Here is a 26,330-nt window from a genome sequence, read left to right on the forward strand (position 1 = left end):
CCGGGTGAGCCTGGCCCCGGGTCCGGGCGAGGCCGCGGGCCCCTGGATCCGGGTGAGCCTGGGTCCCGGGTCCGGGTGAGGCCGTGGGCCCCTGGATCTGGGTGAGGCCACGCGACCCTGGGTCTGGGAGAGGCCACGCGCCCCTGGGTCCGGGGGAAGCTAGATCCCGGGTCCGGGCGAGGCCTTGTGCCCCTGGATCCGGGTGAGGCTGGGTCCCGGGTCCGGGTGAGGCCGTGGGCCCCTGGATCCGGGTGAAGCCGTGCCCCTGGGTCCGGCCGAGACCAAACCAGAGGGAGTCGGACCTGCATTATCACCATTTGTCCACCATCCAGAGCTGAGGGGTCAGTGCCGACATGTACTCATAAGGAACTGGTGGACATTGATATTGGGTCTCAAAAGAACTGTTGGTCCAGAAAGAAACTCACTACAGACTGATTCATTTGCCTGTCAGCATAACTATTATTGCTCCTCGCACATTCAATTCCTATAAGTATATCTCTAGTGACACATGATTTTGCTCATCTAGGGGAAATGATGAACAACATAGTCTGATGAACAAGAACAGAACCAGAAACAAGGAGGCATCGATCGGACTATCGGGCCTCAGAGGGAGGATAGGGGAGGGTTGGGGGAGGGGGGAGAGATCAACCAAAGGTCTTGTGTGCACGCATATGAGCCTAACCAATGGTTAAGTTCAACAGGGAGTTGGGGCATCCATGGGGAGGGGGGTGGGAGGGGAATGGGGGGATGAGGACAAATATGTGACACCTTAATCAATAAAGAAATTTAAAAAAAAAGAAACATATGTAATACTTTCAACAATAAAGAATTATTTTTTAGCCCTAAAAAAACAAAAAAAAAACAAAAAAACAAAAAATAAAAGAAAGGGCGAGATGTAGGAAGCGGTTATAGGGTTAAGCCTCAGACTGACCAGCTGGCAAAGTCGCAAACAAGTCCCAGCTTGGAGGACACAGCCCTCTAAGCATAATTAAGCTTGATCTTGTGACTGTTCCCTAGATCTTTCCTGGGTAGCTAATGGGCTGTGGGAGGGGCAGCAAGTGCTGCCAAAACAAGTGAAACTTACAAGAACATTGATAATTACCTTGTTTGCCCATGACTATAAATAAAGCATCAGCTTTGCAGTCTGGATCTGTTCTGTGGCCTCAGCAAGGCCCAGAAGATCCACCTAGACCCAGCTTTTTCTCTTGTCTTGTCTTTTTTCTCCATCCTTCACCACCTCCCTCAGGCTTGCCGAACCCTTGGCTGTGCTGGCGCGGCACAGGCCAACAAAGTCCTTTGTTTTATTTATTCCAGGTGGGTTTTCTGTCGCTCACAACTGGAAAAATCCAGAAGAAATGTGGGACTAAGAAGTTCTAAATTCAAAATTATTTAATTCAGCCTCGATGAAAGTTATTACTTACATCAAAATTTTGGATTAGGAACTTTGAGAGAATGAAATAACTGGTCTGTGGGCACAGTGCTCTGAGCATCCAAAGCCTGGTGGTGCTGTAACATCTCGTCACCGGTAAGAAGGCTGGAAGAAGCTCAGTGACACCAGCAGCACAAACATTAGTAGGTTGGGCACAGGTCCTCTCCAGATGTCAGCATCCTCTGTCTGGTCATCATAAATGGACGTGGGCTTGCTACAAGTCCTCTTACAGCATCTTGATTGTTAATGGTGTAGGTTCTACAACTCCTAACTTTGAGACGATGTACTTGCTTTATTCATTTGCTGTGAGAAACTAAATTCGAATTCACTTATCAACCTTGTAACAACTAAACCAGAAACTATAATTTAATTAATCTTATCACAATCAGCTCAGCAAGCATAAAGGACAGATGAAACGCTCTTAGAGTTACAGAAAATATTTTTGTTCCTGCATATATTATCAAGTGGAAACAATGGTAAGAAATGTAAATTAGTTTACCTTTTAAATTTTACTGTTTTGGTTTTATCTTCCAATCAAAATATGAGGAGTGCAGGACTGATGATAATCATCCTAATTTTAGAGAGAGAAAAGGTAAGCAGAGATAGCAGTCATCTACTTGTAAAACGAGTAAATGGGATGCCACTCTGTGGTGATTCACAGAAACTCACACCTTGTACAGCCCGAGGGCCCCTCTGCCTTGGCCCTCACCCAGGTGTTGCTCCTGGCATGTAATTAAAATAATAAAGCTACCTTGTTTTTTAAACTCTGAACTGAACTCTCTGTGTATTTAAGTCAATATGAAAGATGTTAGTGTATTTTATTACTCCTAATGGAATTCATATGTTAAGTAACTCAATGTAATTTACCTTTTGTATGTAGTTAAACTTCACTGCATTTCCACTGGTGCCAATAAACAATGGCTATGGAAGGGAAGGTGATATGATTCAGCATCCACACCTCACTGATTTTTTTTGTATGCCTTATTATCTAAGCTATATGAGTGTGTGTGTGTGTGTGTGTGTGTGTGTGTGTGTGTGTGTGTGTGTGTGGTTTTCATCAGTTTCTTTTTTTCTGTTTGGTTTTATAATTACTAGAGATAGTTTTTATATCTTGGATTATTAGAAAGTTCAGTCTATTAAACTGACCACATTCAACATAATGTTACAAGTAACTCATGCTAATGTGCTAAAGTTGTATTTTAGGAATGGATTCATGATTCAGTCTCCCAGAAAAATGGTTAGGGAAAAATGTGAGGCTGCTTAAAAAGTTACCATCAGCAAGTTCCACATTACTTCTTAGCCCCATAAGAGCTATTACCAGCGAGAGGCCACCATCTCTACTTCAGTGGTTGTAAAGGTATTCTTTAATCCTTAAGCAACCAGGAGTGGTTGACTGGTAATTGTTTAAAATAGTTACGATTTGGAAATTAGAATGGAGTATTCACAGGGCATGCCTTAAGAACTTGCCATGGTTGGCTATGCTGGAAAGGATAGGAGGAGAATGGAGGAGTGGGATGTCTCCAGATAGATGTTCACTAGGAGTATGACAGGCCCGTCTCTCAAGTGGCAATGGTTCCTCGATGGTGTGGCTTGGTGATGGGCAGCTTAACATGCCAGCGACAACTTCGGCTTGAAGTGGTGCATCTCCAAGCATGGTTCCTGGTGCATCTGGTGATCCTGTTGTATGAAGAATCTTTGAAAATTTCATTCACCTCATAATGAGCAGTGTTGTTAGGACTCTACCTAGTCTTAGATCTGATTCAAAACTATAACGATGATGATGATATTAGCCATGTTGATAACTGTTACTGAGAATTTACCCTCTGTGCTGGGCATGGTGCTGAGTGCTGTGTGTTATCTGACCTACACTTCACAATAACCCTCTAGAGTTGGTAGCATTATTGTCTTCATTTTACAGAAAACTGAGGCACAGAAACCATGAACAAATCATGGTCTAACTGCAAAATATATGCTTTTCAAAAATGTGGTAAAATGCACATAAAATTATTTTAACCACTTTAAAGTGTACAATTCAGTGGTGTTTTGTACATTCACGTTTGTGCAACTCTCACACTATATAATAGCTGAAAATTTTCATCACCCCACAAGGCAACCTCATGGCCATTAAGCAGTGACTCCTCATCCTCTTTCCCCAGAACCCCTGGCAACCACTCATCTGTTTTCTGTCTCTATGAATTTGGACATTTCATATGAATAATATCATACAATATCTGTGTCTGGCTTCTCTCACTTAGCATAATGGTTTCGAGATTCGTTCATGTTACAGCAGGTATCAGTACTTCATTCCCTTTTAGAGCCAAATATTAATCCATGTACCACATGCTGTTTATGCACTCATCAGTTGATGTGTACTTGGGCTGTTTCCATCTTTCGGCTATTGTGAGTAGTGCTGCTACAAACATTCAGGTACAAGTATTTGTTTGAGCACCTGCTCTCAACTCTTTTGGGTAAAAAAATGTAGTCTTTGAATCATAAACCTATGCTGACTAAGCAGGAGATGACCAAGTATCTCAAAATCTTCAGACATTCAGCAAATTCTGAGTACCTATTGTACAACCACCTAGCATGCTAAGCACTGGGAATATACATTGCAATGAGTAAGACAGACATCATCCCTGTCCTCCTCAGGAATGAAAGAGAATTGGTGAGTAAAACACAGACCTGGCAGCAGTTGGGATGAAGGGTTCCCTTTCCATTTGCTATTACAGGAAAGTAAAAACGGGCAAGGGTGCTCCTGAGCAAGAAGCTCCAACAGGATGCTTCTGGACCAAGAAACAAACACAACCTAGAGTGGCTTAAACAATAATGGCGTTTGTTGCCTTACGGAATAATAAGTCTGAGGTAGGTAGGTTCCTGAGCGGGTAAGGCAGCAGCTCAACATCAAGGAACTAGGTTTTCTCTATCCCTCTGCTCTGCAATCCTCATAGTCATAATAAGAAATGGCAACTCCAGGCATCACGTCCTCCTCCTGTAACCAGGACCAAAGAACAGAAGTGGGACGATGGCAGATCCCTTCCCAATCCCTTTTTAGGTATAAGAAAAAAGCTCCCAGATATCCTCCAGAAGAATTCACCTCCCGTCTGTTCTGCCAGATTTGTATCACAAGCCTATTCCTACACTAATCCTTGGCAAGGGAATGGAAGTACACTGCCTGATTTGAGATTAACCAACTTTGAGGCTGAAAGAAGGCCCAGCTTCCCCTGGGGCATATAGCTATCTAATGCCCTAACAAAATACAGGTTCTGGGGAAATATCAGAGGGAACAATGGGCAGCCAAGAGTGTATGCACGGGGCCCTGGGCAAGAGTTCCAGTTCTTTGAGCTGGTTGTTCTTTGGTTCTTTTTTTGTTTTAATCCTCACCCAAGGACATATTTTTAATTGATTTTAGAGAGGGGGGGAGGTGTGAGGACAGGAAAAAGGCCTTTCTTTTTCTTTGCTGTGGTCTTCACAATTTATGACAAGCACCTGATAATTAAAGCCCAAGATTGTTATCTCCTCTGATTTAAACAGCTCCTCCGTTCAAACTGCAAGATATGATAAGCTACTCTCAAGGCTACATTCTTGCATCCCTTCCTCCCTGCTGTTTTCACAACACAGAGATAATTCTCAGAGTCTCAAGTTAGTAGAAAATTCCTTCCCCGGCCCCTTCAAACAAGCCTCTTTTGAACTCTTCATAACTTTTGCTCTATGCATGTTTTACAGGCTTGAGAAAAATACTGATAAGACAACTCCCTAGGACGTATGCCTGACTGTCTCCTGGAAAGCAAACAAACTGTAACTTTTCAAGACAGCCTCTGGCATCTGCTCAACTTCCACACAAAGACCACCCTTCCTTGTCATCTAGCAACAGCAGTCATTACTCTTTTTAAAAATATATATTTTTTATTAATTTTTTACAGAGAGGAAGGGAGAAGGGTAGAGAGTTAGGAACATCAGTCAGATGCTTCCTGCACACTCCCTACTGGGGATGTACCCACAACCAAGATACATGCCCTTGACTGGAATTGAACCTGGGACCCTTCAGTCCACAGGCTGATGCTCTATCCACTGAGCCAAACTGGTTAGGGCAGTCATTACTGTTTAAAAGTGGAAGGCACCCTTTGTTTCTTGCCCTGTATTGACTAATGATGCAGCAGCCCTTTCCTTGCTTGGAAAGTAAAATATACTTCCTCTTCTTTTAGTTGTGAATTCTTTCACAGCCTGTGTCACCATCCAAAACACTAACAGAAGGGAGAGAGACAGAGAAACATCGATGTGAGAGTGAAACATCAATTGGTTGCCTCCCATATGCGCCCCAACAGGGGATGGAACCTGCAACCTAGGTATGTGCCCCGATGGGGAATCAAACCTGAAATCTTTTGGTGTACAGGATGACGCTCCAACCAACTGAGCCACCCAGCCAGGGCTGAGCTTGGTGTTCTTTGAATTCCAGGCCTCAGTTGAATATCTCACAAGAAAAACAAACAAAACCCCAAACCTCAGCATGTTCAAGAGTAAACTCAGGATTCGCATCAGTGTTCTCTTCCAGTGCTCTAATTCTTTGTGAACAGCACCACCATTCCAGCTGCACCAGAAAAACAGGCATCATCTCACCCCTCCTCTTCCTCCTCCTCATCCATATCTAGTGATTCACCAAGTCCTGTTGATAAAACCTGCAAAATAGCTCTTGAATCTACTACTCTCTTCACCTCCACTGCCATCGTTCTAGTCCAAGTCGCCATCATCAGCTCTTTCCTGGAGCTCTGCAGCAATCTTCTGCTTGATTGACCTCCCTCCACGCCCTTCATGTTGTAGCCAGGGTAGCCTTTTCAAGATATGCTCATGTTTATCACTTGCTTCTCACTGCTCTTAGAATAATGGCCAGACCAAACAAGGCCCTCCCCCAACTCTTTGCAACCCAGGTCACTGGTTTTTTTTGAGCGAGTGCCTGGGCTGTGCACGGACCCACCTCAAGACTTCTGCACTTGCACTTGCTTCTGCTCCTTGTCATCCTGCAGATGGCAGCTTAATCAGCACTTACTAGGGGAAGCTTCAGGTTCCTTTTCTACCTCCTAGGGAAGTCTGTGCCTTTCCTTCGGGACACTTTCCTGTTGATATACTGTGAGATCCATAAATCACGGAGTTAGTATCTCCTACAACATAATGCCTGGCACATAGTGTTAGGAGAGGGGGGAAAAAGAAGGCTTTTGTTTTTCTTTGCTGTAGCCTTCCACGACTTATGAGGAGCACCTGGTAATTAAACCTCAGGATTGTTAGCTCCTCTGGTTCAAACGTTCCCTCTGTTCAAACTATAAGACAAGTTACTTTCAAGGCTACATTCTTGCATACACTTCTCCCTGCTGGTTTACAACCCAGGAGTAATTAGTAGAAAGTTCCTTTCCCCATTTTCCTCCAAACAAGCCTCTTTTAAACTCTTCGCAACTTTTGCTCTAGGAATATTATACAGACTTAGGAAAAATCATAAGACACCTCCCTAGGACATCTGCTGGGATTGACTCCTAAAGAACTAACAAAGACAACTCCCCTGATGTCTGCTCAATGTCACCAAGCAACAGCAGCAGCCGGAAACCCTCCCTGCCTTCCTTGCCCAAGGCTTTAAAAGGAAGGGCAGCTTTTTTGTTCTTTGCCCTGGCATTGATTAGCACAGCTCTTGCCCTTTGGGGAAAATAAACTTTCTCTTTACATTTCTATTTTCTTTTATTATTTTTAAAATACATTTTATTGATTTCAGAGAGGAAGGGAGAAGGAGAGAGAAACATCAATGATGAGAGAGAATCATTGATCCGCTGCCTCCTGCACACCCCACACTGGGGATCAAGTCCTTAACGGGGCATGTGCCCTGACTGGGAATCTAACTGCGACCTTCAGGTTCATAGGTGGATGCTCAACCACTGAGCAGGCCGGCTGGGCTCTCTCTTCTTTTAGTTGTGAATTCTTTCGCAGCCCTCATCGCTGGCCAAAACCTCTAACACATAGTAAGTGTTCAATGGGTAAATGACTATACAAACTTCAAAGAAGAGTAGCCAATAATGAATGTTGTGAATCCAGTCCCAGAGAGAACACAAATGGTCTCGACCCACCCACACAGGCGGACCGGCCTGGACCACAAACTCCGCGCTCCTCCCAGTAGCTCCGCCCCTTGGACTCCGCCCCTCCCTGTGAGTCGAGGGGTGGGGCATAGAGGTCGCAGGACGTGACAGAAGCCGGCCTCTGATTGGCCTTCCCGGCGTGCCCGCTAGGAAAAGGGGCGTGTCCGAGCGCTCTGATTGGCTGTCTGCCGGCGGCTAGGCGGGCGTCGGGGGCTGCGCGGGGGTCCGCGCGGGGAAGGAGGGCACCGGGCTGGGAGGGCTGCAGCGACGGGCGTGATGGGTCCTCGCCGCCGGCTTCGCTGAGACTCGCTCGCGTGGGCTGCCCCCGGCGGGCCCGCAGGGCCGCGGCGGCATGAAGGGCTCTCTGGGGAGCCCCGTGGCCGCGGCCGCCGCGGGCGCCGCGATGCAGGAAAGTTTCGGCTGCGTCGTGGCCAACCGCTTCCACCAGCTCCTGGACGACGAGTCAGACCCGTTCGACATCCTGCGCGAGGCCGAGCGCCGGCGCCAGCAGCAGCTGCAGCGCAAGAGGCGGGACGAGGCGGCGGCGGCGGCGGCGGCCGGGGCCGGCCACCGCGGCGGCAGGAGCCCGGCCGGGGCCTCGGGCCACAGACCCGGCGCGGGCGGCGGCCGGCGGGAGTCCCAGAAGGATCGCAAGGGCCTCCCGGCCCCCGGCGCGCCGCAGCCGGACAGCCCCGGGGGCGGCTCGCAGCCGCCCGGGACGCGCGCCCCGCCGGGCACCTGGACGCCCCCGGGTGAGCGCGGTGGCGGGAGGGGGAGGAGGAAGGGGTCACGGCGGTCACCCCGCTTCAGCCGCCCGGCGTCCCGCTAGGAGGCTGCGGTCACCGGAGCCTGCTCCCCGAAGGGGCGGGGACCTTTGGGGCGGCGGGAGGAGTTGAGGGCCCTTGTAGGCAGAGCAGGTGGGGAAGAGGAGGGGGCGGGCGCCGGCACGCGCTTCTGGCCTTTCCCAGTCCCCTGTGGGGCGGGGTGCGGGGTGCACCCTGGGGTAGGGGCCCAGAACCCGGAGCTGAGCCTTCACAAGTTGGGCGAAGTGAAGGGACGCCGCTGGGGTGGTGTGCGGGGTGAACGCGGGGGTCGGAGCCGCAGGGGCTCCGGCCTCCTCCAGCCCACCCTCTGCCAGGAGCGAAGGGAGAGGCGTGGTTGGAGGGGAGCCCCGCTTAGGCAGCGTGGGGGAGGTAGGCGCCCCGGCGCGGGGGCGGCGTGGCGAGAGTCCGGGTGCGTGAGGAGTCGCGGAGGGAGGCGGGACGGCCTCTGTGATGGAGGGAGGCCTGGGCGACCGCGGAGGCTGTGACGTCGGCGCCCGCGAATGCGGAGGGTGGCGCGGGGTTCCCGGCGCCTCCCGAGCTCTGTGCCTTCGACCCATCATCCCCTTACCGTAGCCTCCAGCATCCAGCCGGCGGTATTTTTAAAAGCCGCGCGTGGTGGCGGCGGGATGTGGAACTTGTCATTCCCTCCGGCTGCTTCCTGCCACCTGGGCCACGAGGCCCTTCCAAGTTCCCCGCCCGCTGTCCCGGCCGCGGAGGGTGCTGGAGCGGCGGAGTCTCACCTGACCTGCATCGGGGGTGGAGTCAGCGAGAGCACCCCTGCCGAGAGCACCCCTGCCGAGAGCACCCCTGCGCTCCTGGTGTCCTAAAACAGGGCCCTGAGGTTTGCCCAAGGGGAGAGTGAGGTTAAGATGTGTAGTTCCACCACTGCAGCCGCTGTTAGCCGTGTGTTCAGCTCGGCTCTACCGGCTAGGTCCCTGCTTGATAAAAATGGTGCACCCCACAAATGGCAGTTACAGAATAGTTACGGATGTAAAGTTCAGCATGGAGAATACGGTCAATAATATTGTAATAAGTATGTAGACTCATGCGGGGGATCACTTTGTAAGTTACATAAATGTCTCACACTGTGCGTGCACCCGAACCTAATATAATATTGAATGTCAACTGTAATTGAAAAATTACAAAAATACTCAATTGTGCATTCCAACCCTGGGAAAACAACTGATTTAAGTATTGGGGCTTTGACTTCTGCAACTAGGTGATGTTTACCTTTAGCTGTGAAAAGTGCAGTCCAGCGATAACACTTGAGAATCAGAAAATAAGTCACCATAATACAGATGTTGAATTTATTTAAAAAGTTATTTCAAGACCCCTTGGTAGGCCAGTAAGTTCATGAGAGTGTTTAAATAGAGTGAGACTTGAGATATGATGTACATTTGGTATTAAGTTCTATTTTTTTCTCAAATTTATTTAGCCAAATATAGTAATAAAAGAATAGAGAAAGACTAAGCTTTTCCTCTCCCTTTATTTTTTAACAAATGAAAATGGGTATTTCATCCTGTGAAACTGCATTTAGTGCTACTAACATAATCACTTTTTAACTCTTTCAAAATTAAAAATGCCATGCATTTTTGTTATAAAATTTTAAACAAGTTAGAAATGTATGAAGTAAAGTGGAAATCCTTTATTTTTCCAATTGTCAGCACCTCGTATTTATATACATTAATGCACAAAATTATTTCCTCTTTTCTTATTTTTTAAAGTATATTTTTATTGATTTCAGAGAGGAAAGGGGAGGGAGAGAGATAGAAACATCAATGATGAGAGAGAATCATTGATCGGCTGCCTTCTGCTTGCTCCCCCCTGGGGATCCAGCTGCACCTGACCTCCTGGTTCATAGGTCAAAGCTCAACCACTGAGCCACCGCAGCTGGGCCTATTTTTTATTTTATTTTTTCTAAATTTAAACGATATAAACTGGGTTGCAGGCTGCTTCTTTCACTTAGCCTTGTAATCTAGTGTGTTGATAACTTTTTTCTGTCAATTGTTCATGATCCAGGTGATCTGGGTTTTGAGAACTATATTAAAGTTCTTTAATTTTGTAGTTGGAATGGAAATTTTGTCTTTCTAGTTCTTTTTTCAAGTATGTGTTATTTCAGGAGCTAACAGCTCATTAATTTCTGTCTACGCGGTTATTGTACTAAGCTTGCCTGTAATGGATGTTAGAGAGCTACTCTCTCAAAGTTTTGTAGCCCTAATTTATATGGACTGTTCTTTTCTAACACTCAAAAAATTTAATTTAGTTAGAATATTGTGAGTGAATACTTAGTGTAGTCAAGAAACAAAGTCAAAACATGTTTGACATATAATGGAAATATTTATTAATCTCAAAAGGATGTGGAAATCGTAAGATTTTCCCATTGAGGTTTTTAGTATCCTTCACTATTTAGCAATATACAATGACCCCTTGAATAACTTGGGTCCACTTACATGTGGATTTTTCAATTGACCCTAGATGTTCAAGAGTCAACTGTACGTTGACCCTTGTGTGAGCCTTGCTCAATAAGTTTGTTCTTGAAGTCCTCAGGGGCTGTTTCATCTTTACTTTTCTTAGCCTTTCAGAACGATTGCTTTTGAGTCAAAGTTCAACTTTATTTTGTAGAAATCTCATTGAGAATTTTATTGTATTTTGTCCCTTCGTGGGCTTGGCGTTAGATCAGTGAACAGACTGCGTGTGCCAGCCTTTCAGTGGAAAGGGCTAGTGAAATTCAGTGTTTGCATTATCCACTTGGAGCTGCTGATCCAGCACAGAAAACAACTAGGTTCAATTGCAGTCTTAATCTTTCAGCACTGAATTGTGGGGAAGCAATTGTACCCCTATTGCGTCTTTGTGTTTTGGGTTTTGAAGAAAGAATGAAATATTGCCGAAACCGGTTTGGCTCAGTGGATAGAGCATCAGCCTGCGGACTGAAAGGTCCCAGGTTCGATTCCGGTCAAGGTCAAGGGCATGTACCTTGGTTGCGGGCACATCCTCAGTAGGGGGTGTGCAGGAGGCAGCTGATGGATGTTTCTCATCGATGTTTCTAACTCTCTACCTCTCTCCTTAAAAAAAAAAAAAAAAAAAAAAAGAATGAAATATTTGTAGAGTATTGGAACTTTGTTAATACATGTGCCCAAATTATAAAATTCAGATAGAAAATATTAAGTAGGAAAATGGAAAAATACATGTAAACATCTTCCTTAAGAGTCATGTTTGTCTAATTTGGAGTGGAGACCAGCTGTTTAAAAAAGACTCATTAATTCAAATACATTTAATATTTTTACAGCCATATAACCAATTGAAGGGTAATTTATAGAAAAGTCAAAGGTACTGTAATAAAATTATAAATAATGTTTGAGATGGGGACCTTTTAAATGTATACAAAGAAAAGATAAACGTTTTTAGAAGATGATTTTGAAGTGACAAACATTCTTCAGAACATACTTACCAGGTATTATAAGTCTGTGTCTTTATCAAACACAGACTGCTTAAAATTGTTAAAGCATCGAACTGGAGGGGAGTAGAGTATGGTGAGATGAGAGAGGAAAATGGCCGGGTCCCTGCCCCAGCTGAGTGCTGGCTCCACGCATGAGAGATGCCCGTTTGGGTGCTAACTGGCCCATGTATGATTTGACTAGACAAGTTTGGCCTCATATTTGAGAAGTATGATTATAAATACCAGGAAATAGCAGAAAAATCTGTTTCTAAATAAAAAAAAGATAATAGTGGTATAAGCTGTATTTAAAAACAAAAACCTTAGTAGCTGATGATAAACTATACTTGGGATTCTAAAAAAAATTTAAAGTACAGGATATTCTAAAAGTTTCTGGATGTAGCTTAGCTGCCATGTTTTAATAAAGCTGCTATTGTGAAAGGTCGTTGATTTAGCAATTATCTATATCCCTAGCTATCACAGAGTCACTGTGCAATACCTATAATTACAAGTTAGTTGGTGTAGTCTGTTTAACTTTATCATGTTTTTCATGACATAAGAGAAAGCCTGTAATTCAATAGGAACTTAAAACTTTTATTAAAAAGTAATTGGTACTGGCTGTAGTAATATCAGCAACTTTCCTTCTCTAAACTTCTCCATTTCCCGTGATGTTGGTTTCTGGAAGAGTTCAATGTAAAAGCACCTGTGAATGACGTGCTGCTGTAGACCTGTGTTCACCTCTCCCTTTGATTTTTGCTTGCAGGCCAGAAGCGAACTCCTAGAAGAGGGGAGCAGCAGGGATGGAATGATAGCCGGGGGACAGAGGTGACGCTGGAGAGAGCGGAGCGGAGATCCTACAGGGAACATCACCCTTATGAGACCGAGAGGCAGGCGGACTTTACACCTGAGAAGGTTCCAGGAGAAAAGTACGTACTGCACACAGATCTGGGCGAGGAGGGGTTAGGAACCAGAACGGTTTTCAGAGAACTGCTAGCCTTGGTGACCTTTCCGTGCTGCCAGTCCCGGGAATAATTTGCCAGTTTAAGTAGCAAATCATAGTACCTTAGGTGCCACATGGAGGATCTTCCCTTTACCTCCTAAATGACCTTAAGTCTTGGTTCAGGAAATGATTTTACGATAAAAAATGAAGTCTTTATTGCTAACTATGAAAAGCACTCTCATAAAAATACTGCACAGGAGTATGTTCAAGTGGTCAAATTTTTTTTTTTTTTGAAGTTTAGGCTAGAGATATAATTATGTTTTTTATTTAGTATTATTTTAGACTATTGATGAATTTATTTTATTTTTGTTTTTATTGTTTGCTTTTTAAATTGCTTTCAGAGAGTAAGGAAGAGGGAGAGAAATAAAAACATCAATGATGAAAGAGAATCATTGATCGGCTGCCTCCTGCACACCCCCTCCTGGGGATCGAACCTGCAACCCCGGCATGTACTCTGACTGGAATTGAACCGTGACCTCCTGGTTCATGGGCCACTGAGCCATACCAGCCGGGCAGTCCTTCAACTTCTTGACTACTAATCTCATTTACAAGTTTTAACTAAAGAATTTAGCTTTGTAAAACTATACTCGAATCCATTAAAACAAGCCTAAAAAACAAGGAAGTCCAGCAGACTAGCTCAGTGCGAGAGAGCTGAGCAGATGGCGACTTCTGCAGATCTGTTCCCTAGCAGTTACACGTCCAAAACATTGAAGTGGTGTATCTGCCACCACAGTGGTCGGCAAACTGCGGCTCTCGAGCCGTTCCTTGTGATTAAGCCCCTATCCCAGTGGTCGGCAAACTCATTAGTCAACAGAGCGGCAAACCTCGGCTCTTGAGCCGCAGTTTGCCGACCACTGCCACCACGTTGGAGGTGGGGGTTAGAAAAAGGTTTAATTCTGCCCTTTTTTGGTGATTGCTTCAAATTTGCTGTGTAATGGTCAGTCTGCATGCTTATAAAGAGCTTCTGAATCACAGCTGCTTATTTTAGGAAGCATTTGTGTATTTTTTCTTACTTCAGGAATTTATTCTGTGGAAATAAGGAAATTATAGCTCAAAAGCACAAACTCATGTTTCCAGGGTTTTTTTTAGTAGCAAAACTATGAGTCTTTAAAAAGGATAAGATAGGTCTTTATATAATAACATGGAAAGATGCCTATTAAATGAAATCATACATGCAAGCAAGGCTAGGGGTAAGGGTAGGGTGGGATATGGGGTTATGGAGGGATTTATTTTTCTTTTTACTTTAAAAATAATTTCAGATTTGCAAAAAGTTGCAATAATTATACAAAGAATTTCCATACACCATTATCCATATTCCTTAAATGTTAACATTTTACCACATTTGCTTTATTATATTCTTCTTCCTCCTTTTCTTTCTTTTCCCCTACACCAGGGGTCCTCCAACTTTTTAAACAGGGGGCCAGTTCACTGTCCCTCAGACCGTTGGAGGGCCAGACTATAGTTTAAAAAAAACAACTATGAACAAATTCCTATGCACACTGCACATATCTTATTTTGAAGTAAAAAAACAAAACGGCAAAAACACCCGCATGTGGCCCGTGGGCCATAGTTTGAGGACGCCTGCCCTAGACATTCATAGTTTCTCTGTGTCACACACACATAACACACAACTTTTTGTCATTTTAGATGAGAGTAAGGTGCAGGAATGTCCCTTTATCCCTAAATACTTTAAATGTATTTACTAAAAACATGGTACAATTATCAAACTTAGTAGCTTCAGTACAATTCTGTTGAATTCTCTGAATTGTGTAATCCACAGACTATTCCGATTTCCCCAGTTGTCTTAGTGATATCCTTTTAGCAAAAGAAAAAAGAAGTCTGATTCCGGGTCCAGTCCAGGAATGGGCAGTGCATTTGGTCTTCAATTTGGAACGGCTCCTCAGTCTCCCTTTCTCTTTTATGAATTTGACTTTCGGAAAAGGACAGGCTGTTTGTTTTGTAGAACAGCTCAGAATTTGAGTTTGTCTGTTATTTCCTCATGGAATGAACTTATTTGGCAGGAATACCACAGAAGTGATGTTTTGTGCCCTTCTCAGCATATCACATTAAGAATATGTAGGAATTTTTTACTTTCAAGGAAATTTGAAATTTTTTTTACGTCATGTGCCATCAGAAAATATATTTTCCTTAGTTTCTTTAAAGGTACCTTTCTATTAATAAAGGTCCATAAGATCTTTAATAAAAATTATTTATAGTTTCTTGAAACAATTTGGAAAACATACTAGTATAAAATTATAAAGAAAATTAAACTACCTATCTTACTGTCTGAGATGATTACTTGTAACACCTTGCCTATTTTCTTTCTTTTTATTTTTAATCCTCACCAGAGATATTTTTCCATTGATTTTTAGAGAGGATAGAAGGGAGGGAGAGGGAGAGGGAAAGAGAAACACCGACGTGAGAGATACGCTTTGATTGGTTGCCTCCCACAGTGTCCCGACCAGGGCCTGTAACCTGTAACCGAGGTACGTGCCCTTGACCAGGAATCAAACCCATGCCCCTTTGGTCTGCAGGCTGATGCTCTAACCACTGCACACCTGGCTGGGGCTAAACCACTTTTAAATATACAGTTCAGTGGCATTAAGTCCATTCGCATTGTTGTGTAACCATCACTGCCATCCTTCTCCAGAACCTTTTCACTTTCCCCAGCTGTTCCCTTAAATATCAGCTCCCCATTCCCCATATAGAAACTTCATTCCCTTACCTGTAAAACATACTCATGTCTAGTTATTAGGATTGTTGTACAAGAGTGGATGACAGGTATATAAAGTGGAATGCTTGGCTCCAAGTTTTTTCCTTCTGCTTGTGTGTATGTAAGAAAGCTTCCCAAGTGGAATACAGGATTCCTCAGTCTCACCAACCTGTGACAAAGAAGATACAATTTATAATAAGGGGAAAGTAAAGAGGCAATTGAGAATATATTTAATTGGGGGTAGGAGTAAACTTGCGGAGTAGAGAAAAAAATGATTAAGGATTTAAAATACACCTGAACACACAGGTCTATTTTTAGGGTCAGTTTCAATCACTATTATAGCTTAAATTAATTCGTAATTTTGTCCATATCTGATTGGCTTTGATGCAAATTTAGACCTGATTTTGACTGTTGGCATTATTTTCCTTGTATGTTGTTTTGCTTCATTTCCTCTCAATTTTTAGGTATACTTTTTTTCTTTTATGGCCTGATTAAGAACTTACTTTTCTTTGGTCATTGTTTTAGAACTCTGCTTTAGGTACTTTAATATAGAATCAGATTTTACAACAATAATTTCTATTTAAAAATTTGGTTTTGCCCTGGCCGGTTTGGCTCAGTGGATAGAGTGTTGGCCTGCGGTCTGAAGGGTCCTGGGTTCAATTCTGATCAGGGCACATGCCCGAGTTTCAGGCTTGATCCCCAGTAGGGGGTGTGCAGGACGAAGCCGATCAATGATTCTCTCTCATCATTGATGTTTATGTCTCTCCCTCTCCCTCTCTGAAATCAATAAAAAAAATATTTTTAAAAATTTGGTTTTGGTCAGAGGAGATTGGAGACAAAATCCAACTTAAACATTTATTTAGAATGGTAAGTGTCTGGCATAAAGTTAATGATTGATGCTTCTTTATTTCTTTATCTTTTTGAGTAAGGAGAATCAGGAGTTTTGTATCTTTTTACCCATGATTGGATAGTAGCTTTTAAGATGTTTTTATTGATTTGAGAGAGATGGAGGAAGGGGGAGAGAGAAACTTCGATGTGAGAGAGAAACACCAATCGGTTGCCTCCCGCATGCACCCCGACCTGGGATCAAACCTGCCACCTGGATATGGGCCCTGACCGGGAACCGAACTAGCGACCTTTCGACTTTTCGGTGTACAGGATGATGCTCAACTGAGCCACACTACTAGTATTTTAATGCAGCATTTTCAGCCATAGATACAGACCTCTCGTCTTGGCATTGGAGCCACTAATAATGCCCGATTAGATTTCAATAAGCAATTTCTTATAGTTTTAGATGTTTTTAAAAACCTTGACTAATTAAAAAATATAATCTGTCTTATTTAACTAGGGTTTAGTGATGAGAAAGATGTGTCTTCCTTCAGGAGCTTTGCGTCTAGTGGAGAAGAGCGAATCCTCATGGAGTGATGGTGACCAGCAGTGAGGCAGCGCTGGGTGTGGGAAGTGGGCAGGCAGTCAGGCCTGGGTCCGGTGGGTGTGGCAGGGAAAAGGAGGAGTGGAGAAAGGGCCCCGTAGCTGGCTTGGGCACTCTTGTGTTGCGAGTTAGGGACCATAGGAGGAGCAAGGGGTCACTGTTGGCCACACATCTGCAGGGCTGGGGATGTGCAGAGGGGGGTGTCCAGGAAGAACCTGGCTTTGTGGCCTGGAATCAGAGAGACCTGTGTGAGAGACCTGGGGTCACATGAATGAGGGCCATGTAGCACAGGCATAGAGGTGAGGACGGCGTGCAGGGGACGGGAAGTTGGGAGTGCCAGCACTTCAGGACAAATGGGGATCCGGGAGAGCACGGCAGGCAGCGTGTGCGGAGCACCAGGACACGTGGGTGAGAAAGGCAAGGTGCGGAGCTTTTCCCGTTGTGTGACCCCGGATCGCCTGCCTCTGAGGAGTAGCAGTGGCCGGGGAGCAGGAGGAGGAGCACCTTGTCAATTTTGTACCATGTATGGGTATTACCTATTAAAAAATAATTTTTTAAGGACAGATAGGGAAAGGGGAGTCAGGAAGGTCAGAGGAAAATTAGTGGTTGGCAGTGTCACATGGTGAAGAGGGGTCAAATGGCTTAAAGACAAAAGTTACTATTGGGTTTAACATCAAGAGGTTGTCTTTAGCTGTTCTTAGACGTTTATGTAGAGAATGGGGTTAGTAGTCAGGTCGTCATAGGATGTTTCAGCCCCAAATGTCACTGACTGGTTGTGTGCTTGGGAGGAGGCATAATTTGAAGTTTAACCATCTTTCAAATTATACAAACATTCCAAATTTAACTTAAATATTTAGTATTAGAAGTGGAATGAATCTTAGAGTTAGTTTATCTAACCTCATTTTAAAAAAATATGTTTGTGGGTGTGTTTTTTTAATTGATTTTAGAGAGAGGAAGAAAGGGAGAGGGGAGGAGGGAAGGAGGGAAGGAGACAGAGAGAGAGAAACATCAAATTGAGAGAGAACCATCAGCCCTAACCGGTTTGGCTTGGTGGATAAAGCGTCGGCCTGCGGACTGAAAGGTCCCAGGTTCGATTCCGGTCAAGGGCATGTACCTTGATTGCGGGCACATCCCCAGTAGGGAGTGTGCGGGAGGCAGCTGATTGATGTTTCTCTCTCACCAATGTTTCTAATTCTCTATCCCTCTCCCTTCCTCTCTGTAAAAAAACCAATAAAATATATTTAAAAAAAAAAAAAAGAGAGAGAGAGAGAGCCATCAATTAGTTGCCTCCCACACGCACCCAGACTGGGGACCGAACCAGCAACCTCGGCATGTACCCTGATCAGAAATGGAACCTGTGACCTTTTGGTGCATGGAACAATGCTCAACAAACTGAGCCACACCGGCCAGGTCCTAACCTCATTTTATAAATGTGGAAACCAGGTCCAGAGAGAGAGAGGGGGGTGCCCCTCTACAGATTAGTGTAAGACCTGCCTAGGACCTGCTCTCACCAGCTCCCCACTTAGTAGCCATATGACCTTGGGCAAGTTACCTACCTCCTCTGCGCCTCAGTTTCCTCATCTGTGGGCAATAGTAGTATATTACAGATTTGTTTGTGCGAATTAAATGACTGTATGTGAAGCGCTCAGAACAACACCAGGGATAGTATGTGTTCAGTAAAAGTTAACTATTCATTGTGCAGGCCACCATTCTTTCCAATATACTATAGCCATAATAGCCTTTTAGAATATTTTTTTTCTTAAAAAAGCCTTCGCTGTTTAATCCACCACTTTGTGTTATACCATGTTTTCCTAGACCAGTTGACAGGTTTGATAGAGACAGACCCATGAGAGGACGTGGAGGCCCAAGAGGGGGCCTGCGGAGCAGAGGCCGAGGTGGTCCCGGGAACAGAGCTTTTGATCGTTTTGACCAAAGAGGAAAACGGGAATTTGAGCGATACGGTGGGAATGATAAAATGTAAGTTCCTTTATAAATGCTATTTTCACTTTAAGACCTTAGTCGTACATAGTGTGAATCTGTTATGTGTTAATACTTAGTTGACTTTATATTAGTAAAGAGCTGATCTGGGATAGCTCTTATTATCAACTTCTCTGAATTGAAGATTGACTAGAGACCAGGTTGCAGTTTAAGGAAATATTATTTCTTTCTGTAGAGCAATCAGAACTGAAGACAACATGGGTGGATGTGGAGTTCGCACCTGGGGATCCAGTAAAGATACCAGGTACGCTGCAAATGTGTGCATTCTGTGCACCTACAATTAAGTGGAAATCTCCATCCTTGTTTGCCTTTCATGAAAATTATGTCCTCTGCTGTGTTTGCAAGTGTCTTTATACTGTGTTCCCTTAAATAGAGGTTGATTTTAGGATTTTGTTTAGTGAGATAACTTTTAAAAATGGGTTTGCTACAATTTATTAAAAACTTACAAAACTCAACTCCAAGAAAACAAACAATCAATTTAAAAATGGGCAAAGGACCTGAATAGATGCATCTCCAAAGTGGACATACAGATGCCAAGAGATGTGTGAAAAGATGCTTAGTGTCACTAATCATCAAAATAAAACCGCCATGAGAAATCCCATGTCAGAATGGCTACCACAGCAAATCGACAAACAACAAGTGTTGGCTAGGCTGTGGAGAAAAGGGAACCTTTCTGCACCGCTGCTAGGAATGCGGACTGGTGCGGCCACTAGGAAGCAGTATAGAGTTACCTCAACAAATTAACAATGGAACTGCCTATGACCCAGCAATCCACTTCGGGGAATTTATCCAAAGAAACCCGAAACACTGATTTGAAAGAATATTTGCACCCCTATGTTCATAGCAGCATTATTAGAATAGCTAAGATCTGGAAAAGCCCAAGTGCCCCTCAGTAGATGAATGGATAAAAAGCTGCGGTACATTTGCACAATGGAATACTACTCGGCTGTAAAAAACAACAACAAAGGAAATCTTACCCTTTGCAACAGCATGGATGGACCTGAAGAGTATTACGCTGAGTGAAATAGGCCAGTCAGAGAAAGACAAGTGCCGTATGATTTCACTTATATGTGGCATCTAATGAACAAAATAAACCAACAAACAAAATAGAAACAGACTCATACAGAGAACAGACTGACAGCTGTTAGAGGGGAGGGGGTAGGAGGGCTGGGTGAAAAAGGTGAAGGGATTAAGTGGAAAAAAAAACAAACCTCATAGACAACAGTATGGTGATTACCAGAGGGAAGGGGGGGCGGGGCAAAGTAGGAGGGGAAAAAGGGGGCATAAGTGGTGATAGAAGGAGACTGGGCTTGGGGTGGTGAACACCCAATATGTTATACAGAATATGTATTATAGAATTGTACCCCTGAAACTTATATAATTTTATTAACTAATGTCACCCCAGTAAGTTCAATTTTAAAATATTCTTATTTTATCTTATTTTAGCCAAACGAAATTGCTTGTTTGCTGATGCTCCCAAGCACATAACACTACATTTGCATGTGCTTCAGAATGCATTTTAAATGCCTGGATATTTAAGAAATGACCATATGTCTCCTAGCGACTGGCATGTCCAATGTAAGATCAAAGGTGCCCTATGGCACTCATTTTGGATTGGTTTGTGAGCTCTAAACTCAAAGCTCTTAGGTGGTAATAATCTTTAATTGAGAGATTTTTCATAGCTTAAGACTTTAATTGTTTACTTAAATTGAGATTTTGATTTGCCATGAAAACTGTGCAGTATAGTAGAGTTATGTACTGCTTTTGGTGAATGAGGAAAGAGGAGAGGTAAGCCTAACCTATAAGTGATGTGTCCCTGGCTGGCCAGGCTCGATGCTGCCGGCTCAGTGTAGGGGTGACGATTCGGACTGAGCCATTTCCAGTGTTACAGTTTTTAGAACAGTTTGTCATAAAGTACCTGTGCTAAAAATAGAATTTGCTCCATCAGCATAATTTAAAGTATAATATCAGATATTATTTTTTTGTTACCAATTGAAATAGATACCCATAATGCAATTTGCAGCAATGCTGCCTTCCAATGTCTGTTGTGAAGAGCAGAACAGTTTAGTAATCAAGGAACATTTGGCTAAAATCTGTTGGTGTCATTCATTTATGTGAGTGAATTTGAGCTGGGAAGCAAAGCTTTGATGTGTTCAGCATAGTGTTGTGGAACATAGGTGTGCAAGCGGGCATGGTCTGTGTTGGAATAACTGAAGTCAAAGTGGACTTGGCCCTGGCTGGAGCTGCAACTTTCCTCTTAACTTATCCAGCATTGGTGATTGACATTAAACAGAATAACAAAATCTGCCAAAGCAAATTGTGCCTGATATTGACACTTGATTGTTTTGTAGTTGTGGTCATATGGTTCTATAAGACCTGTAAATACAATGTTAATTTTATGTTTATTCATAAAATAATTTAGGTCAACATAGGGGGGAGATCTGTGATTTTTTTTTTTCTTTAAAATCAATTGCTCAAGTTTTAGAAATACAGGTTTTTACAAAGTCTCTTTGTATTCCTCTACTTTTTTCCTTCCCCGTTTCTTTGTAGCCATTTTATGAATTTTTAAAATATATTTTTTTATTGATTTCAGAGAGGAATGGAGAGGGAGAGAGTTAGAAACATCAACCGTTTTATGTATTTTTGAAAGCTGTGACTGTCGGTGCACCTGTGTTTTTATCCCGTTGGTTTATTATGTGGCCAAGAGACTAAGAGAAAGTTGGAGTAATTCAGCACTGCGGCTGCTGATGCTGAAACCTCCGTGACCCCGCAGGGTCAGGCTGTGGTGCAGAGCGCCTTGTGCAGGGCCTCCGCCGCGCAGAGCACATGGATGTCCTTCCAGCACAAGTGCGTTTGATTCAGGACCTTTTTTAAAAGGAAAAATCAGTCATTCTAATTTTGCATTGAAAAACTGAGTTGTTATTTTAAAAGCTGATTACAATAGCTTTGTTTTGAAAATTAAAAATATTAGTGTAGCCCTAGCCAGTTTTGCTCAGTGGATACAGCGTCAGCCCGCAGACTGAAGGGTGCCATGTTCGATTCCGGTCAAGGATACTACCTCAGTTGCAGGCTCGAGCCCTGGCCCCAGTCGGAGCCTGTGGGAGGCAACCAATCTATGTGTCTCTCTCACATTGATGTTTCTCTCTCTCTGTTTCCCCCCTCCCTTCCACTCTCTCTCAAAATCAATGGAAAAATATCCTCGGGTGAGGATTAACAACAAAAATTAGTGTAAAAAGTCTATTCTGTTTTACAGTTCAATTTCTTTACTTTAGAAAAAAATAGCCTATTTTATGAAGCTGGGTTCTGTACGTAGAGTGTAAAATATTTCTAATGGATATGTAATGTCCATTATATTGACATTATATACTCAAAATATTTACTAATTTTAGCATTTTCCTGAAAATGAAATTTCTTTGCTGGGACTAATTTGTTTTTAAGTAATGTTCAGATAGGATTAATGTTACCATAAAAAGGAAGAATTAAAGTCATATATGTTAAAATTCAAATAGTTATTACCAGCTAGTTTGAAATCCAACGTACTATTTCTGTGGAATGTTTTTACTTTCTTACCATTTTCTAAAAGTTTGATATGGCATATTCTTATCTATTGTAAGTCGTTTTATGGCCCCTATTAATAATGGGAATTTCCTAAGTTCAGAAGAGTTTTGAATATTTCTTCTGGTCCTTTATAATCTGTTATAATTTTAGACCATTCATAGAAACTTCTATTTCTCAAAGTACCTTTCACATTTGTGAAAATAATTTATATGGATTATTAATTGAGAGCATTTTGTCTTTTAATGTGGATTACCTGTGTGTGTGCATGTAACTCCTTGAAGGATATCTACGTAAGAAAAGGGCATTATAACATGTTTCTCTCTCTCTCGAATATCTAAGAGCATTGCTGTAAACAAGTTTGTGTGACTGGGATGGTTCTTGCTGCTTTCAGTGACGGGGAGCCAGCTGGGCCTATGGAGGAGCCCCCGGTGGTGGAGGAGTCCCCGGACCCCCTGGAGGAGGGGTCTCCAGCCAAGTAGGTGTTTAATTCTTTTTCCCATTGGGTTATTGCGCTTTTTGTTACCGATTTCTAAGGATGCTTCATAGAGCAGGAAGCTCAGCCTTTTGTCATGTCACAGAGGTTGATCTACTTAATGTATTAACAAGTAATTGCACTGATTAATAATGCGAATGTAATGAATGGTGAGTAATGATAATGAATCGGTTAAATTCGAGTCGTCTGTCCTGTGTCCATAACCTCTTTTCCATCCGCAGCCTGTATGTGACCGTCTCTCTTGTCATGATCCCTTCTCTTGTCCCTTCATTCTCCCTCCTCTTTTCTTCGTGGAGCTGAGGCCCTGCTCCCTCTCAGGCACTCTTGCCAAGTCATTAAGCTCCCTGGCCAGCAGGATCCCCCTCCTGGATGGCTGTGGCTATCCGCCTTCTCTCCTGCACCCACAGGCTGAGCACTGCAGGTCACTTGGTCGCCAGCATTCTGAAATGAGTCTCCCCCCTACAATGACTGCTTTAATCCTTTGCATCTCCTCAGATCCCTGGCACTGCCCCCCATTTGCCCACACCTGCTCTTTCGTCTTCTATATACAACTTGGGGAAATTAGGAGCCATCAGATGGAGCGGCATCACCCTCCCACGCCCAAAAGTGCAAACCTGCCTCCTCCTGCGCGCCTTCTAGCCGCCATCCCAGGTGGCGAAAGGGAGGCGCCACGGCTCCTCCCACCTCGTGGGCTTTGGGGCCTGTTTCCTGCTGACTTCACCAAAACCTCACACTCACTAGCTCCTCCCCTCAGGTCTACTCGCCTCCTGCCGCCCTACTCTGGTCTTCCAACAAGCGTTTTAAACATGCTCAGTTTCTTCTGTTTTAAATCTTCTCTTGTCCCACATTCTCAGTCAGCCACCTTTCTCAGGGTGTGTGTTCTCTCTCCATTTTCTCCCTTTTTACTTCTTATTTCACTCCAGGTCTGGCTCTGTCCTGCTGCCCTCTGAAACAGTCCCCACACGTCTCCAGGCCTGATGGATGTTTTGGTCTGTGTTGTCCTTGACCTCTCAGAGCATCTGACTTTATTGATCCTTTTTTAAAAATATATATTTTTATTGATTTCAGAGAGGAAAGGAGAGGGAGAGAGAGAGAGAAATGTCAGTGATGAGACAATTATTGATCGGCTACCTCCTACACGCCCCCTACTGGGGGGTCGAGCCCGCAACCTGGGCATGTGCCCTTGACTGGAATCAAACCCAGGACCTTTCAGTCCACAGGCCGACATTCTATCCACTGAGCCAAACTGGCTAGGGCTTGATCCTTTTTTTTTAATCCTCACCGAAGGATGTGGGGAGAGAGAGAGAGAGAGAGAGGGAGGGGGGGGGAGAGAGAAGAAACATCGATGTGAGAGAAAAACAATCGGTTGCCTTCCATATACACCTTGACTGGGGATCGAACTCACAACCTAGGTATGTGCCCTGACTGGGACCTTGTTTTGTGTGCGGGCAGTGCTCCAGCCAGCTGAGCCACCTGGCCAGGGCTATTGATCTTAAGGGCACCATGCCATTGGGTTCTGTGATTCCTGCACTCTGGCTTTCCTCCTGCCTCTCGGCTCCTTTGCAGACTCATCCTTGTCTCTCTGGTCTTTTAAAATATGAGTCTTCAGGGCTCTGCCTTAGCCTTCCCTTTCTCTAGCGTCTTTGTGTGGAACTCCTGCACTGTGCAGCTCGAATTGATGTTCATACACTGACTCCAGAGCGTATGCCTGGGCTCCCAACGTCGGCACGGACTCCAGGCCTGTGGGTCTGCCTTCCTGCTGGACACCTGCCCCTGGACATCCAGGGCTCCTCCCGCAGCGCGTCCAGGGTGGAGGTCCACCCTCCTCGGGCCTCAGCTCATGTCCATCTTGTGGAGCAGCATTGCCATCCAACCAGGTGCACAAACCAGACTCTGGGAGTCATCCTTGAGACTTCCTTCTTCTTGTCCCTCTCCCTCCAAAATCCAGTCCGTCACTCTGCCCTGATGATTGGTACCCTCTAAATCCACCACCTTCACGTGTCACAGTCTCAGCTGTTGTCAGCTGGTCTGTCACCGTAGCTCCCTCGCTGCATGCTCACCTTCTAGCAGCCCGTTGCCACGCCAAAGTGGCTTTCACACTGGCGATGAGTTCCATGCCCTCAGCCTTGTGAAGACCACGGCGGCTTCGTGCCCTTTCTGTTCCTTGTCCTGACCTGTGTGGTCTGGCCCCTGCAGAGTGCCGGTGCGTTCTCCGGGTCCACCAGGTGGCCCTTATTTATGTTGCCAAATACCTTTCTCCTGCTGCCCCCACACTTGGCATAGAGCTTCTACAATGCTGTTTCCTCCTTTTTCTGTGCCTCCAAGCCCCTGCCAACCATTCACCTATTTACCTTTTACTTATCCTTCAGCTGCCAAGAGGGTGTCTATGGACTTCAAGCCGCCAGTGTGCTGGGTTCAAATTCCTGCACATAGTAGTTAGGACAAGTTATTTAATTTCTGTTTCCTTTATCTGCAAAATGGGAATAATAACAGGACTACATCAGAGGGTTATTATAAGGGTTGGTTGGGGGTATGTGTATGTGTGTCACATAGAGTAGGACCTGGCACATAGTGCTGTGTAAATAAATACCTGCTATTATTATTTATTTATTGTTAATCCTCACTTGAGGATATTTTTCCATTGATTTTTAGAGAGAGTGGAAGGAAGGGAGGAGGGGAGAGACAGAGAGAGAAACATCAATGTGAGAGAGACACATCGATTGGTTACCTCCCCCATGCACCCCAACCTGGGCTGGGGATTGAGCCTACAACCCAGGTAGGTGCCCTTGACCGGAACTGAACTCAGGACTCTTTAGTCCACAGGCCAATGTTCTTTTCACTGAGCCAAACCGGCTAGGGCATTATTATTGTTACTTATTGCAAGAGTAAAATGCTATAATGACTGATGATTTTGAAAGCTGTTAACTTACATTCAAAACTAAGAAATGCATTTAGGAAGTAGATGAACAGTTAATAGCAATATTTAGACAGGGAGGAAACTAAGGAAATGGGTTAGCAGTGTACATATCGGGTGGGGAACGTCCAGTCCTAAGGCCATGTAAGGCTTGAGAAATTACTTGGTCTGGCCCTGCTGCCAAGCATTAGGGGTGAATTAATTAAATGTTTGACCACATAAAGCAAGCTAATTTTTAAGTTGATAATTTTGTATGGCCCGCAAATAATGTTATAAATATCCAAATGGCCCTGGGCAGAAAAAAGATTCCCACCCTTTGTGAGAAAATGAGTTATTTTTAGGAAAAAAAAATATATCCTTTTTGAGCCAATAAACCATTTCTACAAATCCTATATAATAAAGAGGTCATATGCAAATTGACCCTCA

At 44.1% G+C, this 26,330-nt stretch overlaps 1 protein-coding gene across 1 annotated transcript in view; it reads left to right on the forward strand.

The window, feature by feature from the left end:
• Positions 1 to 7,740: 7,740 nt before the first annotated feature.
• HABP4 (hyaluronan binding protein 4) overlaps positions 7,741 to 26,330 on the forward strand; it is a 37,268-nt gene continuing 18,678 nt past the window's right edge. The window contains exons 1-5 of the mRNA XM_079790703.1: positions 7,741 to 8,291; positions 12,560 to 12,722; positions 18,757 to 18,918; positions 19,115 to 19,183; positions 22,889 to 22,972. Of these exons, the coding sequence (XP_079646829.1) occupies positions 7,892 to 8,291; positions 12,560 to 12,722; positions 18,757 to 18,918; positions 19,115 to 19,183; positions 22,889 to 22,972 (878 nt within the window). The 5' untranslated portion in view covers positions 7,741 to 7,891. The remainder of the gene's footprint in view (positions 8,292 to 12,559; positions 12,723 to 18,756; positions 18,919 to 19,114; positions 19,184 to 22,888; positions 22,973 to 26,330) is intronic.

The sequence above is a fragment of the Cnephaeus nilssonii genome (assembly GCF_951640355.1).
Source record: "Cnephaeus nilssonii genome assembly, chromosome: 14".
Classification (NCBI taxonomy): Eukaryota; Metazoa; Chordata; class Mammalia; order Chiroptera; family Vespertilionidae; genus Cnephaeus; species Cnephaeus nilssonii.